Source organism: Macaca nemestrina, chromosome 6 (genome assembly GCF_043159975.1).
Source record: "Macaca nemestrina isolate mMacNem1 chromosome 6, mMacNem.hap1, whole genome shotgun sequence".
Lineage (NCBI taxonomy): Eukaryota > Metazoa > Chordata > Mammalia > Primates > Cercopithecidae > Macaca > Macaca nemestrina.
Genome location: NC_092130.1, coordinates 109,706,623 through 109,727,250, shown reverse-complemented (window position 1 = coordinate 109,727,250; position 20,628 = coordinate 109,706,623). Strand labels below are relative to the sequence as shown.

Here is a 20,628-nt window from a genome sequence, read left to right as displayed (position 1 = left end):
TCTTAAAATAGGACAACAATGAAGTTTGCCATACTGATTGACTCTTCCTTTCACAAAAAGATTTCTCGGTGGCATGAGATGCTGTTTGATAGCATTTTATGGACAGCAGAACTTCTTTCAAAATTAGTCACTCCTCTCAAACCCTGACACTGCCTTACCAACAAAGTTTATGTAATATTATAAATCTTTTGTTGTTATTTCAACCGTGTTCAAAGCATCTTCAATGGGAGCAGATTCCGTCTCAAGAAACCACTTTTTTTGCTCATCCATGGGAAGCAACTCCTCATCTGTTCAAGTTTTATCATGAGATTGCAGTGATTCAGTCACATCTTCAGACTCCACTTCTAATTTTGTTGGATACTTCTACCACATTTGTAGTTACTTGAACCCCTCAGAGTCATCCATAAGGGTTAGAACCAACCTCTTGCACACTCCTGTTAATGTTGTTATTCTGACCTCCTTCCATAAATCACGCATGTTCTTAATGGCATCTAGAATGGTGAATACTTTCCAGAAGGTTTCAATGTACTTTGGCCCAGATCCATCAGAGGACTTATGACCGCTATAGCCTTACAAAGTGTATTTCTTAAATAATAAGTCTTCAGTTGAGATGGCTTCTTGGTCCCGGGGCTGCAGAACAGATGTTGCATCAACAGACATGAAAACATTAAATTCCTTGTACATCACTATCACAGCTCTTGAGTGAAGAGATGGTGAGCAGTAATATTTTGAAAGGAATCTTTTTTTTTTTTCCTGAGCAGTAGGTCTCAACAGTGGGCTTAAACTATTCAGTAAACCATGCTATAAACAGGTATAGTGTCATCCAGGCTTTACTGTTCCATTTACAATGCACAGGCAGAGTAGATTTGGTATAATTCTCAAGGGCCCTAGGATTACTGGAATGATAAATGAGTGTTGGTTTTAACTCAGGGTCACCAGCTGCACTAGTCCTTATCAAGAGAGTCAACCTATCCTTTTGAAGCTTTGGAGTCAGGCATCGACTTCTCCTCTCTACCTATGAGAGTCCTAGAAGGCATTTTCTTCCAATAGAAGGCTGTTCTGTCTACATTGAAAATTTGCTGTTTAGCATAGCTGCCTTCAAGTATCTTAGCCAGATCTTCTGGATAACTTGTTGGGGCTTCTGCCTCAGTACTTGCTGCTTCTCCTTGCACTTTTATGTTATGGAGATGGCTTCTTTCCTTAAACCTCATGAACCAACCTCTGCTAGCTTCACACTTTTCTTGTGCAGCTTCCTCATCTCTCTCAGCCTTTGTAGAATTGAAAAGAGCGAGGGCTTTGTTGTGGATTAGGCTTTGTCTTAAGGAATGATATGGCTGGTTATATCATTTAAGTAGACCACTAAAACTTTCTCTGTAACAGCAATAAGGCTGTTCTGCTTTCTCATAATTTGTGTGTTCACTAGAGCAACACTTACAATTTCCTTTAAAATTTTTTCCTGCACTTCGGGAGGCCGAGGCAGGTGGACCACGAGGACGGGAGATCAAGACCATCCTGGCCAACATGGTGAAACCCTGTCTCTAATAAAAAAGTACAAAAATTAGGTGGATGTGGTAGCATGCGCATATAATCCCAGCTACTTGGGACGCTGATGCAGGAGAATCGCTTGAACCCAGGAGGCAGAGACTGCACTGAGCTGAGATCACACCACTGCACTCCGGCCTGGCAACAGAGCGAGACTCCATCTCAAAAAAAAAAAAAATTTTCCTTTCCATTCACAACTTGGCTAACTGGCGCCAGAGCCTAGCTGCTGGCCTATCTTGGCTTCCGACATGCCTTCCTCATGAAACTTAATCATTTCTAGCTTTTAATTTAAAGTTATTGATGTGCAATTCTTCTTTTCACTTAAAAACTTAGAAACAATTGGAGGGTTATTAATTGGCCTAATTTCAATATTATGGTGTTTTAAGGAAAAGGGCGGGCCAAGGAGAAGGAGAGAGATGGGGGAACAACTGGTCAGTGGAGCAGTCAGAATACATACAACATTTACTGATTAAATTTACTGTCTTATACAGGTGCAGCTTGTGGTTCCTCAAAACCATTAAAATAGTAAGATCAAAAACCACTGATCACAGATTCCCTCTAACAGATGTAATAATAACTTAAAAGTCTGAAATATTGAGAGATTACCAAAACGTGACACAAGTTCACCACAAACTGAATTTGTTAAACATACGGTATCTCCAAAGTGCAATAGTGAGGTGCAATAAAATGAGGTGTGCCTGTATAGAAATATGTTGCATAGAGAAACTTAAGCTTTCGTAATAAAAAAAAAAGATGTACTAGTTGAGTATCACAATCATAAATTTTTATGCTGTCTTCTATTCCCTAACTGAAGACAAAAATATAGTTGGCACCAGTTGGACAAGACACAAGAAACCATATAAACCATGTGGCCCTTTTGTGTAAGTATCTAAAATAAACTAACTTTATAGCTTTTCTCTTCCACTAGGTAAATCTCATTCATTCAGAAACAATTTACTGGCAAAGCCTGTAAGCCAAGGGAGGAGGATCCCTTGAGTCCAGGAGTGCAAGACCAGCCTGGGTAACAGGATAAAGCCCCATCTTTACAAAAAAATAAGAAAATTAACCACTAACCAGGCACGGTGGTGCACACTTGCAGTCCTAGCTACTCAGGAGGCTGAGGTGGGAGGATCACTTGAACCCAGGAGATCGGGGCTACAGTGAGCCATGCTTGTGCCACTGCACTCCAGCCTGAGCAACACGATGAGACCCTGTCTTAAAAAAAAAAAAAAAAAAACCTCTTCTAGGGGGGCAGACAAGATGGCAGAATAGGAACAGCTCCAGCCTCCAGCTCCCACCGTCAGCGACAGAGAAGACAGGTGATTTCTGCATTTTCAACTGAGGTACCGGGTTCATCTCAGTGGGGCATGTCAGACAGTCGGTGCTGGTCAGCGGGTACAGCCCGACCAGAGAGAGTTGAAGCAGGGCGAGGCATGCCCTCACCTGGGAAGTGCAAGGGGGAAGGGAATTCCTTTTCCTAGCCAAGGGAAACTGAGACACACAACACCTGGAAAATCGGGTAACTCCCACCTTAATACGGTGCTTTACCAAGGGTCTTAGCAAACAGCACACTAGGAGATTAGATCCCACACCAGGCCCGGAGGGTCCCACACCCACGGAGCCTCCCTCGTTGCCAGCACAGCAGTCTGAGATCTAACTGCAAGGCGGCAGCGAGGCTGGGGGACGGGTGCCCGCCATGGCTGAGGCTTAAGTAGGTAAACAAAGCTGCCAGGAAGCTCGAATTGGGTGGAGCCCACCCCAGCTCAAGGAGGCCTGCCTGTCTCTGTAGACTCCACCTCTGGGGACAGGGCATAGCTAAACAAAAGGCAGCAGAAACCTCTGCAGATGTAAACGACCCTGTCTGACAGCTTTGAAGAGAACAGTGGTTCTCCCAGCACAGAGGTTGAGATCTGAGAATGGACAGACTGCCTGCTCAAGTGGGTCCCTAACCCCTGAGTAGCCTAACTGGGAGACACCACCCACTAGGTGCAGACCGACACCTCACACCTCACACGGCTGAGTACACCCCTGAGACAAAGCTTCCAGAGCAAGAATCAGACAGCAACACTTGCTGTTTAGCAATATTTTATCTTCTGCAGCCTCCGCTGCTGATACCCAGGCAAACAGGGTCTGGAGTGGACCTCAAGCAAACTCCAACAGATGTGCAGCTGCGGGTCCTGACTGTTAGAAGGAAAACTAACGAACAGAAAGGACACCCACACCAAAACCCCACCAGTACGTCACCAACATCAAAGACCAAAGGCAGACAAAACCACAAAGATGGGGAAAAAGCAGGGCAGAAAAGCTGGAAATTCAAAAAATCAGAGCGCATCTCCCCCTCCAAAGGAACGCAGCTCATTGCCAGCCACAGAACAAAGCTGGACAGAGAATGACTTTGACGAGTTGAGAGAAGAAGGCTTCGGTTGATCAACCTTCTCAGAGCTAAAGGAGGAACTACGTAACCAGCGCAAAGAAACTAAACGCCTTGAAAAAAGAATGGATGAATGGATAACTAGAATAATCAATGCAGAGAACACCTTAAAGAACTGATAGAGATAAAAACCATGACACAAGAACTACGTGACAAATGCACAAGCTTCAGTAACTGACTCGATCAACTGGAAGAAAGAGTATCAGCGATGGAAGATCAAATGAATGAAATGAAGCGAGAAGAGAAGTGTAGAGAAAAAAAGAGTAAAAAAGTACCAGAAATTAACAAAGCCTCCAAGACGCATGGGATAATGTGAAAAGACCAAATCTACATCTGATTGGTGTGTGTGAAAGTGATGGGGAAAACGGAACCAAGTTGGAAAACACTCTGTAGGATATCATCCAGGAGAACTTCCCCAACCTAGTAAGGCAGGTCAACATTCAAATTCAGGAAATACAGAGAATGCCACAAAAATACTTCTCGAGAAGAGCAACTCCAAGACACATAATTGTCAGATTCACCAAAGTTGAAATGAGGGAAAAAATGTTAAGGGCAGCCAGAGAGAAAGGTCGGGTTACACACAAAGGGAAGCCCATCAGACTAACAGCAGATCTCTCAGCAGAAACTCTCCAAGCCAGAAGAGAGTGGGGGCAAATATTCAACATTCTTAAAGAAAAGAATTTTAAACCCAGAATTTCATATCCAGCCAAACTAAGCTTCATAAGTGAAGGAAAAATAAAATCCTTTACAGACAAGCAAATGCTTAGAGATTTTGTCTCCACCAGGCCTGCCCTACAAGAGACTCTGAAAGAAGCACTAAACATGGAAAGGAACAACAGGTACCAGTCATTGCAAAAACATGCCAAAATGTAAAGACCATCAATGCTAGGAAGCAACTGCATCAACTAATGAGCAAAATAACCAGCTAACATCATAATGACAGGATCAAGTTCACACATAACAATAATGACCTTAAATATAAAGGGACTAAATGATCCAATTAAAAGATACAGACTGGCAAATTGGATAAAGAGTCAAGACCCATCAGTTTGCTGTATTCAGGAGACCCATCTTACATGCAGAGACACACGTAGACTCAAAATAAAGGGATGGAGGAAGATCTACCAAGCAAATGGAAAACAAACAAAAGTAGGGGTTGCAATCCTAGTCTCTGATAAAACAGACTTTAAACCAGCAAAGATCAAAAGAGACAAAGAAGGCCATTACATAATGGTAAAGGGATCAATTCATCGGGAAGAGCTAACTATCCTAAATATATATGCACCCAATACAGGAGCACCCAGATTCATCAAGCAAGTCCTTAGAGACTTACAAAGAGACTTAGACTCCCATACAATAATAATGGGAGATTTTAACATCCCACTGTCAACATTAGACAGATCAACGAGACAGAAAGTTAACAAGGATATCCAGGAATTGAACTCAACTCTGCACCAAGAGGACCTAATAGACATCTACAGAACTCTCCACCCCAAATCAACAGAATATACATTCTTCTCAGCACCACGTCGCACTTATTCTAAAATTGACCACATAGTTGGAAGTAAAGCACTCCTTAGCAAATGTGAAAGAAAATAAATTAAAACAAACTGTCTCTCAGACCACAGTGCAATCAAACTAGAACTCAGGACTAAGAAACTCAATCAAAACCACTCAACTACATGGAAACTGAACAACCTGCTCCTGAATGACTACTGGGTATATAACGAAATGAAGGCAGAAATAAAGATGTTCTTTGAAACCAATGAGAACAAAGACACAACATACCAGAATCTCTGGGACACGTTTAAAACAGTGTATAGAGGGAAATTTATAGCACTGAATGCCCACAAGAGAAAGCAGGAAAGATCTAAAATTGACACCCTAACATCACAATTAAAAGAACTAGAGAAGCAAGAGCAAACACATTCAAAAGTTAGCAGAAGACAAGAAATAACTAAGATCAGAGCAGAACTGAAGGAGATAGAGACATAAAAAACCCTCCAAAAAAAGCAATGAATCCAGGAGCTGGTTTTTGGAAAAGATCATTAAATTGATAGACCACTAGCAAGACTAATAAAGAAGAAAAGAGAGAAGAATCAAATAGATGCAATAAAAAATGATAAAGGGGATATCACCACCGACCCCACAGAAATACAAACTACCATCAGAGAATACTATAAACACCTCTACGCAAATAAACTAGAAAATCTAGAAGAAATGGATAATTTCCTGGACACTCACATTCTCCCAAGACTAAACCAGGAAGAAGTTGAATCCCTGAATAGACCAATAGCAGGCTCTGAAATTGAGGCAATAATTAATAGTCTACCAACCAAAAAAAGTCCAGGACCACACCGATTCACAGCCGAATTCTACCAGAGGGAAAAGGAGGAGCTGGTACCATTCCTTCTGAAACTATTCCAATCAATAGAAAAAGAGGGAATCCTCCCTAACTCATTTTATGAGGCCAACATCATCCTGATACCAAAGCCTGGCAGAGACACAACAAAAAAAGAGAATGTTAGACCAATATCCCTGATGAACATCGATGCAAAAATCCTCAATAAAATACTGGCAAACCGAATCCAGCAGCACATCAAAAAGCTTATCCACTATGATCAAGTGGGCTTCATCCCTGGGATGCAAGGCTGATTCAACATACACAAATCAATAAACATAATCCAGCACAGAAACAGAACCAAAGACAAAAACCACATGATTATCTCAACAAATGCAGAAAAGGCCTTTGACAAAATTCAACAGCTCTTCATGCTAAAAACTCTCAATAAATTCGGTATTGATGGAACGTATCTCAAAATAATAAGAGCTATTTATGAAAACCCACAGCCAATATCATACTGAATGGAGAAAAACTGGAAGCATTCCCTTTGAAAACTGGCACAAGACAGGGATGCCCTCTCTCACCACTCCTATTCAACATAGTGTTGGACGTTCTGGCTAGGGCAATCAGGCAAGAGAAAGAAATCAAGGGTATTCAGTTAGGGAAAGAAGTCGTCAAATTGTCCCTGTTTGCAGACGACATGATTGTATATTTAGAAAACCCCATCATCTCAGCCCAAAATCTCCTTAAACTGCTAAGCAACTTCAGCAGTCTCAGGATACAAAATCAATGTGCAAAAATCACAAGCATTCTTAAACACCAGTAACAGACAAACAGAGAGCCAAATCATGAATGAACACCCATCCACAATAGCTTCAAAGAGAATAAAATACCTAGGAATCCAACTGACAAGGGATGTAAAGGACCTCTTCAAGAACTACAAACCACTGCTCAGTGAAATAAAAGAGGACACAAACAAATGGAAGAATATACCATGCTCATGGATAGGAAGAATCAATATTGTGAAAATGGCCATATTGCCCAAGGTAATTTATAGATTCAAGGCCATCCCCATTAAGCTACCAATGACTTTCTTCACAGAATTGGAAAAAACTGCTTTAAAGTTCATATGGAACCAAAAAAGACCCCACATGGCCAGGACAATCCTAAGCCAAAAGAACAAAGCTGGAGGCATCACACTACCTGACTTCAAACTATACCACAAAGCTACAGTAACCAAAACAGCATGGTACTGGTACCAAAACAGAGATATAGACCAATGGAACTGAACAGAGCCCTCAGAAATAATACCACACATCTACAGCCATCTGATCTTTGACAAACCTGACAAAAACAAGAAACAGGGGAAAGGATTCCCTATTTAATAAATGGTGCTGGGAAAATTGGCTAGCCATAAGTAGAAAGCTGAAACTGGATCCTTTCCTTACTCCTTATACAAAATTTCATTCAAGATGAATTACAGACTTAAATGTTAGACCTAAAACCATAAAAATCCAAGAAAACCTAGGTAATACCATTCAGGACATAGGCATGGGCAAGGGCTTCATGTCTAAAACACCAAAAGCAATGGCAACAAAAGCCAAAATTGACAAATGGGATCTAATTAAACTAAAGAGCTTCTGCACAGCAAAAGAAATTACCATCAGAGTGAACAGGCAACCTAAAGAATGGGAGAAAATTTTTGCAATCTACTCATCTGACAAAGGGCTAATAGACAGAACCTACAATGAACTCAAACAAATTTAAAAGAAAAAAACAACCCCATCAAACAGTGGGCAAAGGATATGAACAGACACTTCTCAAAAGAAGACATTCATACAGCCAACAGACACATGAAAGAATGCTCATTATCACTCGCTCTCAGAGAAATGCAAGTCGAAATCACAATGAGATAACATCTCACAGCAGTTAGAATGGTAATCATTTAAAAAATCAGGAACCAACAGGTGCTGGAAAAGATGTGGAGAAACAGGAACACTTTTACACTGTTGGTGGGACTGTAAACTAGTTCAACCACAGTGGAAAACAGTGTGGCGATTCCTCAAGGATTTAGAACTAGAAATACCATTTGACCCAGTTATCCCATCACTGGGGATATACCCAAAGGATTATAAATCATGCTGCTATAAAGACACATGCACACGTATGTTTATTGCAGCACTATTCACAATAGCAAAGACTTGGAATCAGCCCAAATGTCTATCAGTGACAGACTGGATTAAGAAAATGTGGCACACATATATCATGGAATATTATGCAGCCATAAAAAAGGATGAGCTCGAGTCCTTTGTAAGTACATGGATGCAGCTGGAAACCATCATTCTCAGCAAACTATCGCAAGAACAGAAAACCAAACATCGCATGTTCTCTCTCATAGGTGAGAATTGAACAGTGAGATCACTTGGACACAGGAAGGGGAACATCACATACCAGGACCTATTGTGGGGATGGGGGAGGAGGGAGGGATAGTATTAGGAGATATACCTAATGTAAATGATGAGTTAACGGGTGCAGCACACCAACATGGCACATGTATACATATGTTACAAACCTGCACGTTGTGCACATGTACTCTAGAACTTAAAGTATAATATAAAAAAAAAAAAAAAAAGAACAATACTCTCAGATTACTGGGAAAAAAAAAAATTTACCATTTCTAGTGAGCATAAGGCAGTCTAAGTGTGTATGAGGATAACATAATGGATATAATAACGTCTCCATAATCAAGCTTATTATAATCTAATGTAAGATATGTTTATCAATAACAACAAAAGCAGCACAAAATAATTTATAGAAAGAAAAAAAATTAGTGGCTTCTCAGTATCACTGAAATTTGGGCGACGTCGGAAAGGCCAAATGGATCTTGTAATTTTTCTTACAATTATTAAATTAATTTGTCATTAATAGGCTTACAAAAAATTCAAATTTAAAATAAGAATCTTACTTTCAGGTGTTTTTTTCTGCCATTGACTGAGTTCAGCGGTTAAACATTTTACCTGCATAATTAATAATGATAGCTACAAAAGAAGAAAACAAAGTCATATTCTGTGGACTATTCATAGCTATACATAGATGAAAATATAAACATTCTTAATACTTTAATACTCTGCAAGGGGTTGGCATTCCCAACTCTCATGCTGCTCGAGGCAATTTTAATTTTTAATCTGTTTCACTGATCCACTGATCTATTCCTAAAGCAATTCCATAATTCTGATTATTATAATGAATATCTTAGTCCTTTTTGTAGGCCAAGAGTAAAATCAATTCAGATTCGACACATATAGTAATATATCTGTGACGATTATACCTAACACAAAGTTAGCAGTCTTTGTTCTAATTTTTTTTTTTTGTTTTTTGAGACAGTCTTGCTCTTTCACCCAGGCTGGAGTGTAATGGCGCAATCTCAACTCACTGCAACCTCAGTCTCCTGGGTTCAACTGATTCTCGTGCCTCAGCCTCCTGAGTAGCTGGGATCATATGACCACACCACCAAGACCAGCTAATTTTTTTGCATTTTGGTAATGACGGGGTTTTGCCATGTAGGCCGGACTGGTCTTTCTTCTAATTTTAATAAGGTAGCAAAATAGCAACCAACAAGCAATTTACTCAGTTGTTAAATATATGTATAGCTGCTAAAAGACAAATAATAAAAAAAAAACCTCTTATTTATAATAGCTTGTTCTAGTAAGTTTTTAGAATATTCTCCCAACTCTTAAAGCAAGAAGAGTGAGAAGTTTTCCAAATGATTAAGCATACAGGTATTAACAAAGCTATTAAACTTGAGAAAAATATAGACAGATATATTTCTTTTCCAAAATACAATGAATTCCACTTACCTTGTATTTTTTAGGAAGAAATAGAAGATTCATACCTGAGCATTTGAATCAGTGAGTGTTTCGGTTCCAGTAAGTGATAATTTATTCTGACACTTGATTTAAAAAGTAAAAAAAAGCAAGTCACACACGATAACTCACAGAAAATTCCCTTCCCCTTCTCTTTTGTACCAGGCCAATATAACACTCTTCTAAACCACAAACATCTGATGGAGAAGAGTTTGTTGAAATTCTTCACTTTGTAAGTAGGACGATTAAGGCAGCCAAACAAGTCCCAAGGTGAATACATCACAAGTAAAAAGAGACACTAGAATGAAGAGAAAAACAAAAACAAAAACACAAACAAAAACTAATAGCTAGAATGAATTATAAGTCAGATAACTGGAAGTGGGAGATTAAAAAATATGAGGGATAGCACTATAGAAAAATAACAAGTAAGAAAATAGTAAAGATCCTAAGAAATCCTAAGAAAATAAAGCCTTCAGGAGACATTGTTTCTGTGCCGTTAAAAAAGTACAAAACTGTTCATGATAATTATATGAGATAAAAATATGAGTAAATTCTATTTCTGCTCATTTGTAGTGCAGCATTTCTCTATACAAATTTTAAGTAATTTTAAAATCCAAATTTTTATACTGAAAAAATACCTGAAGCAAAACATAAAAGGTGGGAGAATTATAAAAATTATCCTGAAAATATATTAATAATACAAAATACCAAGTATTTATATTAAAAATAATTGTAAGAAAAGAGAAAAACCTCACTAATTTGCCCAATTCTGAAACTTTACTGAGAAGAATAAGATGCTGAAAATATCTGTGCCCTATCTTTTGGCTTCCCTGGGCTACACTGGAAAAAGAATTGTCTTGGGCCACACACGAAATACATTACAATAGCTGATGAGCAAAAAAAAAAAAAAGGAATCCATAATGCTTTCAGAAAGTTTGTGTCGGGCTGCATTCGCAGCCATCCTGGGCCGCGCGTTGGACAAGCTTGCTTTAAGTAGAACAAATTTTCACCAACATATTCTAGGGTACCAAAGGCAGTTCTATCTCACCAACTTCGAAAAGGTACATACATTTCAAACAACATTTTCTAAATTAATTTATGTTTTCACTCATAATTATGTGTTCTTCCCACTTCTATATTCTCTATTTGGGGAAATAATCCCATCAACCACCCAATGACCCAAACCAGCAACCTAAAACTAACCATATATCCCTTCCATTGCACATCAATTAACTTCTAATCCTACCTACTTATCTCTTGAATCCACTCTTCTATTTGCAATGACAATACTTAGGGCTTCCTTACTTTTTACCAGGACTATTACTTGAGCTTCCTAAATGCTTTCTATCTGTAGTCTTACTCTTCTGCATTCGATTTTCTTCAAAAACACCAGAGTAATTTTCCCAAACTGCATATCCGATCATGTCACTTCCATACTTAAAATCCTTTAGTAGCTCCCCATTAGTACACACTCAACAAAATCCTTTATGTTCTTGCCCCTGATTACTTCTCCATTCTTACCCTAGAAGTCCTTCTCCTAATGTACATTATACATAATATTCTATTTAGTGTTCTGTCAACTCTCTCAGCTTTTACACATTTTCTTCTTCATGCTTTGTATACTACTTCTACTTTTAGAGGCTAACTACTAATTATTCTTTAGAAATGAAATCAGTAATTACTTTTTCTTTTTTTTTTTTGGGACAGAGTCTCACTCCACTGTCACCAGGCTAGAGTGCAGTGGCATTACCTTGGCTCACTGTAACATCCACCTCCCGGATTCAAGCGATTGTCCTATCTCAGCCACCCGAGTAGCTGAGACTACAGGCATGCACCACCACGCCCAGCTAATTTGTGTATTTTTAGCAGAGACAGGGTTTCACCATGTTGGCCAGGATGGTCTCGATCTCTTTACCTCATGATCCCCCAGCCTTGGCCTCCCAAAGTGCTGGGATTACGGGTGTGAGCCACCGCACCTATCCCAGTAATTACCTCTTTTAAAAAGCTATCCTTGACCCCTTCATCTGGGTTTAGGACTTCTCCTAAGCATAGTCTTTGTACTTCTATAATACATCTAATATTGTACTACAACATAATATAATGGCTGTTGTTTCCATAAGACGGTAATCTCCTTGGGAGCATGGATTGCCAAAATTTTTCTTTCTATAGCTCATCTAGTGTAAAGTTTCTTGAATGAATGCTTATAGGTCTAAGAGCTATATAAATATTTATCATACATAATGGCTTTTGGAAACTAGCACAACAATCATTTCTTTCCTGAGTCTAATATTGAAGTTGATTTACATCTTATATTAATTATCACTTCTATTTTTTAATACTTACTTCTTCCATATCTTTCCACATTTCTTCACATTCTCTAATAAGTTCTTCTTCAGTATTTGTAACATCTCCCACATCTGTAGTACTATCTGGATCTAGATCTTGCTGATTCATTGATATGTGCTTTGCGATTTTTTAGCTGTAGAAGAAAAACTAAAGCAAAAAATATTTATTCATTCAGCAGTATTGGTTGAACACTTATTACCTGGCAGACACTCATCTAGGGGATAAGAATACAGCAACGAACAAAATAGACAAAAATTCCTCCTACCGTGAACCTTATTCTAAATAAGGAAAACAGACAACAAAATAAAAAATAGAACATATATATACTGTAGTATATAAAATGATTTATAAGTGCCATGGAGAAAAGACAGGGAAGAAACACAGGGAATGCTAGGGCAAGGACAATATAATTTTAAATAAGGTGGTGATATAAGGTTACTGAGAAATTGACAACTGAGTAAGAAGACATGAAGAAGATAAAGAAACGAAGTACAGGGATGAACAGGGGCAGAGGGTCCAGGCAGAGGGAACTGCAAGTGCAAAGGCCTTGAGGCAGGAATATGACTGTCATGTTTCCACAGTAATGAAGGAGCTGGTGTGATTACAGCAGATTAAGTAAGACAGAGTTGAATATGAGGTCAGAGAGACAATAGGGATGAGATCATGTGGGCTTGGTAGGCTATTTTAAGGACTTTGAGATGATAAGCAATTAGTTTCAAATAGAGGAATTAATCATTTGAATTACATTTTAACAGTACAACTCTGGTTAACTATAGGCAGTAAGGACAGAAACAAGAAAACCAATTAGAAAGTTACTGCAATGACCCAAGCAAGATGTAGGCCAGGATAATACTGATAGAAGCAGCACTGAATGTCCAATTCTGGATATATTTTCAAGACGGAGCCAACAGAATATCTTAACAGCACGTATATGGACTGTCAAAGAGAGAAGTAAATTATTACGTTGCCAGTTACTGAGGTGAGAAAGATGGTAAAAGACAGATTCGGCAAACATGGGAGGAGTGCTGATTAAAAACTCAGTTTAGGATATGCTACATTTGAGGTGTCAATTAATGGAGCTGCTGACTAAGCAATTAGAGATACATGTCTGCAGTTGAAAGGAAAGTTTTGAGCTATAAATATGAATTTGACAGCCATCATAACACAGATAAGAGTTACACACTACATAATGACATTTTGGTCAATCACAGACCGCACATACAACAGTGGTTCCAACGGAGCTGAAAAATTCCTATTGCCTACTGAGGTCTTGACGATCCTCACCCTGCCTTAGGCCTAGGCAAAGAAACTTAAAAAGTAAAAAATAAAAATATATAAATTGGCTAGAAAAAAAAGACATAAAGAAAATATGCCAGGTGCAGTGACTTACACCTGTAATCATACCACTTTGGGAGGCCAAGGTGGTAGGAGGTGGTAGGATCACTTGAGTCCAGGAGTTACAGAACAGCCTGGCAACAAAGTGAGACCCCCTTCTCTAAAAGAAAATTTAAAAATTAGCTGGGTGAGGTGGCACAGTCCTGTAGTCCTAGCTGCTCAGGAGACAGGGGCAGGAAGATCACTTGAGCCAAGGAGTTCAAGGTTATAGTAAGCTATGATCACACCACTGCATTTCAGCCTGGGTGACAGAGACAAACTCTGTCTCTAAATTAGAAAATAAAAAAAGAAAGGAAATATTGTCGCACAGTTATGCAACATGTTTATGTTTTAAGCTGTTATTACGAAAGAGTTGAAATGTTAAAAAATTAAAAAGATAAAGCAAAAAACTTACAGCAAACTAAGGTTAATTTATTATTGAATAATTAAAAAATAAATTTAGTATAGCCTAAGTGTACAGTATTTACAGTCTACAGTAAGGTACAGTAATGTCCTAGGCTTTCACATCTTCTCACTACTCACTGACTCATCTAGAGCAACTTCTAATCCTATAAGCTACACTCATGGTAAAAGCCCTAGACAGGTGTTCCACTTTTTATCTTTCATACCATATTTTTTACTGTACCTTTTATATGTTTAGAAAGGTTTAAATACAAAAATACCATTCTATTACAATTACCTACAGTATTCATCCTAGGTGTGTAGTAGGTTATACCATCTAGGTTTGTGCTCACATGATGAAATCATCTAACAATGCATTTCTCAGCACATATCCCCGTTAAGTGATACATGACTGTACTTACAGTTGTGAGGGTGGGTGAAATAAGAAAAGGAAGAGCGTGCAGCTAGAAATGAGATCTTCAGGCCAGGAGTTATTGAGGTAAGAACCAACTGAATAGTCTGAGAAGCAGCACTCAGTAAGTTAAGAGGAAAATCAAGAACATGATGCCCTGAAATCCAAGAATGTATTCAAGGAAGGAATGATAACTGTCAAACACTGGAGACGGGTCAAGTTACAGAGAACTGACAATGTATTTAGTAATAAAGAGGAACAAAATGTTTTTTCTAAAAATAGTCACAGCAATATTTCAGGTTGTATTCCCCCATCAAGAGGCAGAGTCTTTTTCCCCTCCCCTTGAAACTGAGTGTGACTTTGTGGCTGTCTTTATAAACAGAATACAATGAAAATGACACCACATGACTTTCAAGACTAAGTCACAAAAGGCAATATAGCTAACTTCTCGCTTTCTCTTTCTTGGAACATTCACCCTTGCAACCCAGGCACCACGTTATGAGAAAGCCCAAAGTAGCACAAAAGGAAGAGATCAGATGAAGTCCATGAGGAAAGGAACTGAGGTTCCCAGACAAAAGCTAGTATCAACTGCCAGACATACACATGATCATTTCTGACAATTAAGCCCCTAGGCTTTGATCTTCTAGCCAAGGCTCCAGATACTGTAGAGCAGAGAAGCTGCCCCTGCTGTGTCCTGTCTGCATTTCTAATGCACAAAACTCATGAGCATAATAAATAGTTGTTTTATACCTCTACATTCTGGGGTAATTTATTACAACAATTTTATTGGAGTAAACATACAAAAATGAAGGCCACAGATAACCTTTATAGGAGTAGTTTTAGAAGAATGGCAAGAATAAAAGTCTGATTGGAGTGGATTCAAGAAAGAATAGAAGGCAAGGAATTAAAAATATTAAGTATATGAAATGTTTTCAAGAGTTTTTTCTCTAGCCAGGCATGGCAGCACATGCCTGTAATCCCAGCTACTCAGGAGGTGAAGTGGGAAGATCCCTTGAGCCCAGTGAACCCAGGAGACTGAGGCTGCAGTGAGCCATGATCACACCACTGCACTCCACCCTGGGTGACAAAGCAAGACCGTAAGACCATACCAAAAACAAAAACAAAACAAAACAAAAAACCACACACACAAATTTTTTTTCTTTAAAGCAAAAGAGAGAAATACGGTTACTAACTGGAGGGAGATATAGGGTTAAAACAGACTTTTTCTTTTTTAAAGATGGGAGAAAATATAGTATCTTTATATGGTACAATACAAGAAAGAAATATTGCTAATACAAGAGAGAAAGGGGAAAAGAAAGAATGGGATCTAGTACATAAGTAGAGGGGTTGGCTTAAGATAAATGGACATGCAGTTCATGCATTTTAATGGGAGGGTCATCAGAATATCAAGAGTGTAGATGTAGGTAGGTAAGTAGACGTGCTGCTAGGAACTTGTAGAAATTCCATGTGGATTGTTTCTCTTTTCTCAGTAAATGGTAACTACAGTCATCAGCTATGTAAGGATGGGAAGAAAGTATTGCAAGTTTAAGGGCACAGGAAAAAGAGATGTATAAAACAGATATATAAAAAGATGGGAGAGGATAAAGTTACAGGATTATTCAGCAGTAGCATCACAGGCTCACCTGAGATTAGTATCATGAGTTTAAAGTAAAACCAGAGCATGGTTGTTATGTTTTCTTCTATGGTGTAGCACCACAGGCACAGACAGGGACAAAGTGAAAGAATGGTCATAGGAATAAGCAGCTAATATAAGAGAGAGAACATAATCACTAGGGAAGAGAAGGTCAAGAAAAAGAGAGGCCAAATTATTGGATCATCTATAAGGATATTAAAATCACTAAGAATGATGATAGTAGTACTGCAAAGGGCAACAGTGAGCCAGGAGCTAAAAATCTTCAAAGAATGAGGGCAAGTAAAACAATCTTGCTAGATGATTCCTGCAAAGAATAGAAGGGGGTTACCAAATCTGGTGGCATAAGATTCAAAACCGGGCAATTTTAAGAAGGTAGACAGTGCAATAAAGAATGAGGATGTCTACCCCACATCGAATGCAAACCAGAATATGCCTCCTCAATATCTTTATTTATATGGAACTTCGGCATTTTATACTGCTTAATCAATAACTTATTAACAAGCAGTTCTAAGGCAAACTTAAATAAATGGAAAGATACATCATATTCATGGACTGAAAGATCCACATTGTAAAGACATTAATTCTCCCCCAAGTTGAGCTACTGAATCTTAACCAAAATCCTGAGTTTTTGTTTCTCTTTATGGGACTTGACAAGCAAATTCTAAAACTTACATGGAAGTACAAAGGGTTAAAACTAGCCTAAGCTCCTCATGAAAAATAAGATGGGAGGACATACCCTACACTATTATGGCAATGTAGAATTGGCACAAAAATAGGCAAATCGAGCAACGAACACAATACAAAGCCCTTCTTGACTTTCTAGATTCACATACATATGGACACATGACATATGACAGAGATGACAATGCAAATCAAGGAGAAAAAAATAATCCAAATAGATATGTATTTTATATATAATACTGTTTTTTAATTGTATATTTTAGTCCATATAAATCTCTCCCTTTTATTTTTTTTTTAACAAACTGATTAGTACTTGCGGAGAAAAAAATAAGTCTAAATTCATACCTCAATCTTTACGTCACTCCTCACTCCCTCAAAAAACCCAAAATAGAAATCATAAAAAATAGGAAGAAAACACAGAAACTTTTTAAATCTTAGACTAGGAAACACCTTTCTAAGCAAAACTAAAATCTTTACATAAATTTTTTTTTTTTAATTCTGCATGGACAAACATCTCATCAACAAAGTTAAAATTTAAAACCCCCAAACTTAGGAGAAATACTTGTAATATATATGGCAACCCAAGACCTAATTTCCTGAATGTATAACAAGTGCCTACAAATTCATAAGAAGAAACGAAACAACTCACTATTAAAAAAAATTAAAAAAAAAAGATTACCAAAAAAGTCAGGATATCAATTACTTTGGAGGAAGAGTGGAAGGGAGAGAAGGGTTGTAGCTGGGATGGGCCAAATGGAGAGATTTCTGAGGTAATTATCAAAGTTTTATTTCTTGACTAGCATGATGGTAAGGTGTTCACCTCATAATAATTAGTAAACTTTACATTTATTTTGTGTGGGTTTGTGTCTGCATTTTTACAATAAAAACGTAAACAACAAAACAGTTCAACAGAAACCCGCAAAGGACACGAATGAGGAACTCAAAGAAAAAACAAATACCTTTTAAATACAGAAAAAGTACATTCATAAGCTCATACATAATTTATGAAAATGCAAATTAAACAAGCATTAATTTTCATTCAGAATGGCAATAATGTAAAATTGGTAAGAGAGAACACTGGTAAGCATGTGAAATAAGACGCTTGCACTGTTGGTGGAACAACCACTTTGTATGACAATATCCATCAAAATTTCACATGCATTTCTTTTGACCCAGACGTTCTATTCCTAGGAATAATCCTAAAGATAGATATGTCTGCGTAAATCTAAACAATTATGGCGCATTACTTAAAGAAAAAAAAAAACTTTAAAGGTATGAACTTTGCAACCAGACTATATAGGTTTAAATCCCAGTTTTGATAACTTAAAAGCTATGAGACTTGGGCAAGTCACTTTAACTTCCTGTGCATCAGTTTCCTTTCCTATAAAATGAAGATAACATTAAATATTCCCTAGGGTTATGACAATTAAGTGTGTGTGTGTGAGTGTGTGTGTATATATATATATAAAAGCAATGTAGCTAGCATATAAAGAGCTTTATCAGTGTTTGCTATTAACAATTTGAACGTCAACTAGTAAAAGGCTGAATATCTCACCTGCTATACCCATAAGACATAGTTAAAGTCTACAAAGCCAAAATCAGTCATCATCAATTTTAGAATATTTTTAAGTGAAAAAGTCAAACATAAATATTTCTTTACTGACCACTAAAATATATTATCAATATGCAAAAGTAATGCAAAACTCTGCACATGTGGTGGGGGTGGAGGGTGAGGGATAGAGAGTCAACAAATTATCTGGCGTGGCGATTTAATGTGGCATTAGAATAAAAACATATAGAAACATTTAATAGTTTGCTCTCTACCACTTGAGGATGCAAGATGTGAGCTGTATGTAACCTTGAAGAGGATCATCAAAAGAACCAGAAAATGATGGTGCCGAGATCTTGAATCTCCAGCCTCTAGACCTGTGAGAAATAAATTTCAGTTGTTTAATTAAAACACACACACACACTTAAGAGTTTAACTTTTCCCCTTCCCATATTTCGTATCCTTAAACCTATCTTCCTGGAAAGGGAACAAGTCCCCAGTTAAGACTACAATACTTAATCATTTATTGAAGAAAAACAGTATCTCTTTATTTAGGGATAATACTATACTTAAAGAAACTTGCACTATTAATTGGGAAAAGATTAATATACATGAAATAAGCAAAAAAAACCCCACATAATTCTAAAATATATTCATTTATTCAACAAATATGTTAATATATGCCATTGGTAAGACACTAACTGTGTAGGTGAAAAAGTCTTTGTACTCATAGAGCTTCCATTCTCATGCAGACAATATAAATGAATGGATAACTAAACACATGATATGCTTTCAGGTAGTCAGAAGTGCTATGAAATGGTAAAGTATACATCACTGCCTGCAAGTACTATCAGAATTCAAGATAGTGAAGGTTAGAGAAACCAACCCGGAATAAAGGAATCAGTCCATAATAATGCTTAATAAATGTTAACTAGCTACATTATTATTATTATCATTATCATCTTCATCCTCATTATTGCCATGGTCTCTGAAAAATGAGTTGTAAACATGAAGGCTAGATTGCTGTGGAGATGCTTTCAAGCATAAACACATAAGACTGGGAGGCATGAACGAACAAGGGAAATTTGTGAGACACAAAAGAAAGTAGTCTGATGAGAGCAGAGGGCAGAGAAGAAATGAGACTTGCTAGGTAGAATGGTCAAACAATGGGAACCTTTGAAATAAAGAGCCTACTATGGGGGGCAGTTCCTCCCTGTACGTGGTGCCTATCTCAAGGCAAAAGTAGGGAAGAGATTTACCACGAGGATTTTATTGGGTTGGTGCAAAAGTAACTGCGGAGAAAAAAAGTGTTTTACCGAGGTCATTTTTGACAAGTTGTATTTGATTTTTTTAAAAAGAGATTAAGATCATAAATTTTATGTTATGTGCTTTTTACCTAATTTTTTAAAAATGAAGAAGACAGATGAGAAGGAGGAGAAAGAGTTCAGATGACTGCCAGGTGATGAAATCCTATACCAGGGAGAAGACAGAAGGGTGACCCGTTCTGCCCTAGGTCATTTGGTTACTTGAAGTAGCTGCTTCTCCACTCCACCCCCAGAAACGGTAACAAGCACTCACCACCTTCTTCAGAGAGTGTGTGAGAGAATAAAGGTCAGGACACAAAACAGGTCTAGTGCATTTGAAAGGAAACCCGCGAGTTAACCACTTCCTTCTGTCCCCACCCCTCCATCTTTCTCTAGATACTGGCGAGGTTCTGGAACTGGCGCTGGCGGGCGGGAAGCCGAGAAAAACGGGGCTCAAAGCCGGGTTTGGAAGTCAGGTATGCAGTTCGCCGGCGGTAAGGGCTGCACCCTCCGACTGGAGCTCCACAAGCTTCAACGGTTATATCGCCCTCCCCAGCTCAGCTCTTACCATCACAGCGCCACAAACTCCAGGTCGCCTCCGCGCTGCGTAGGCAGCGCTTGCCAGCCCCGGACGTCTGCGCGCGCTGCATGCCCATTGGAGCTGTTCTTTCCCACCCCAGCCAATCCCGAAGCTCGCTCGGACACTAACAGAAGACTGCGCCGCTG

General features: G+C 38.3%; 1 protein-coding gene across 10 annotated transcripts in view; it reads right to left on the bottom strand.

The window, feature by feature from the left end:
* Window positions 1-20,628, bottom strand: part of LOC105499484 (centromere protein K) — a 99,730-nt gene that overhangs the window by 77,229 nt on the left and 1,873 nt on the right. For 3 of the 10 annotated variants that reach the window (XR_011624956.1, XM_011772058.2, XM_071098869.1), the window contains exons 1-5: window positions 20,471-20,611; window positions 18,874-18,975; window positions 12,524-12,673; window positions 10,210-10,266; window positions 9,283-9,355 (exon numbers count right to left, since the gene is read on the bottom strand). Coding sequence is in view for 8 of the 10 variants with exons in the window: in XM_011772058.2 (XP_011770360.1) it covers window positions 9,283-9,355; window positions 10,210-10,266; window positions 12,524-12,634 (241 nt within the window). In the remaining 2 variants the exon portion in view is untranslated. Of the gene's footprint in view, window positions 1-9,282; window positions 9,356-10,209; window positions 10,267-12,523; window positions 12,674-18,873; window positions 18,976-19,484; window positions 19,769-20,176; window positions 20,323-20,470; window positions 20,612-20,628 lie in introns of those variants that run through there. The other 7 variants (XM_011772063.3, XM_011772059.3, XM_071098866.1 and 4 more) reach the window with 7 other exon arrangements.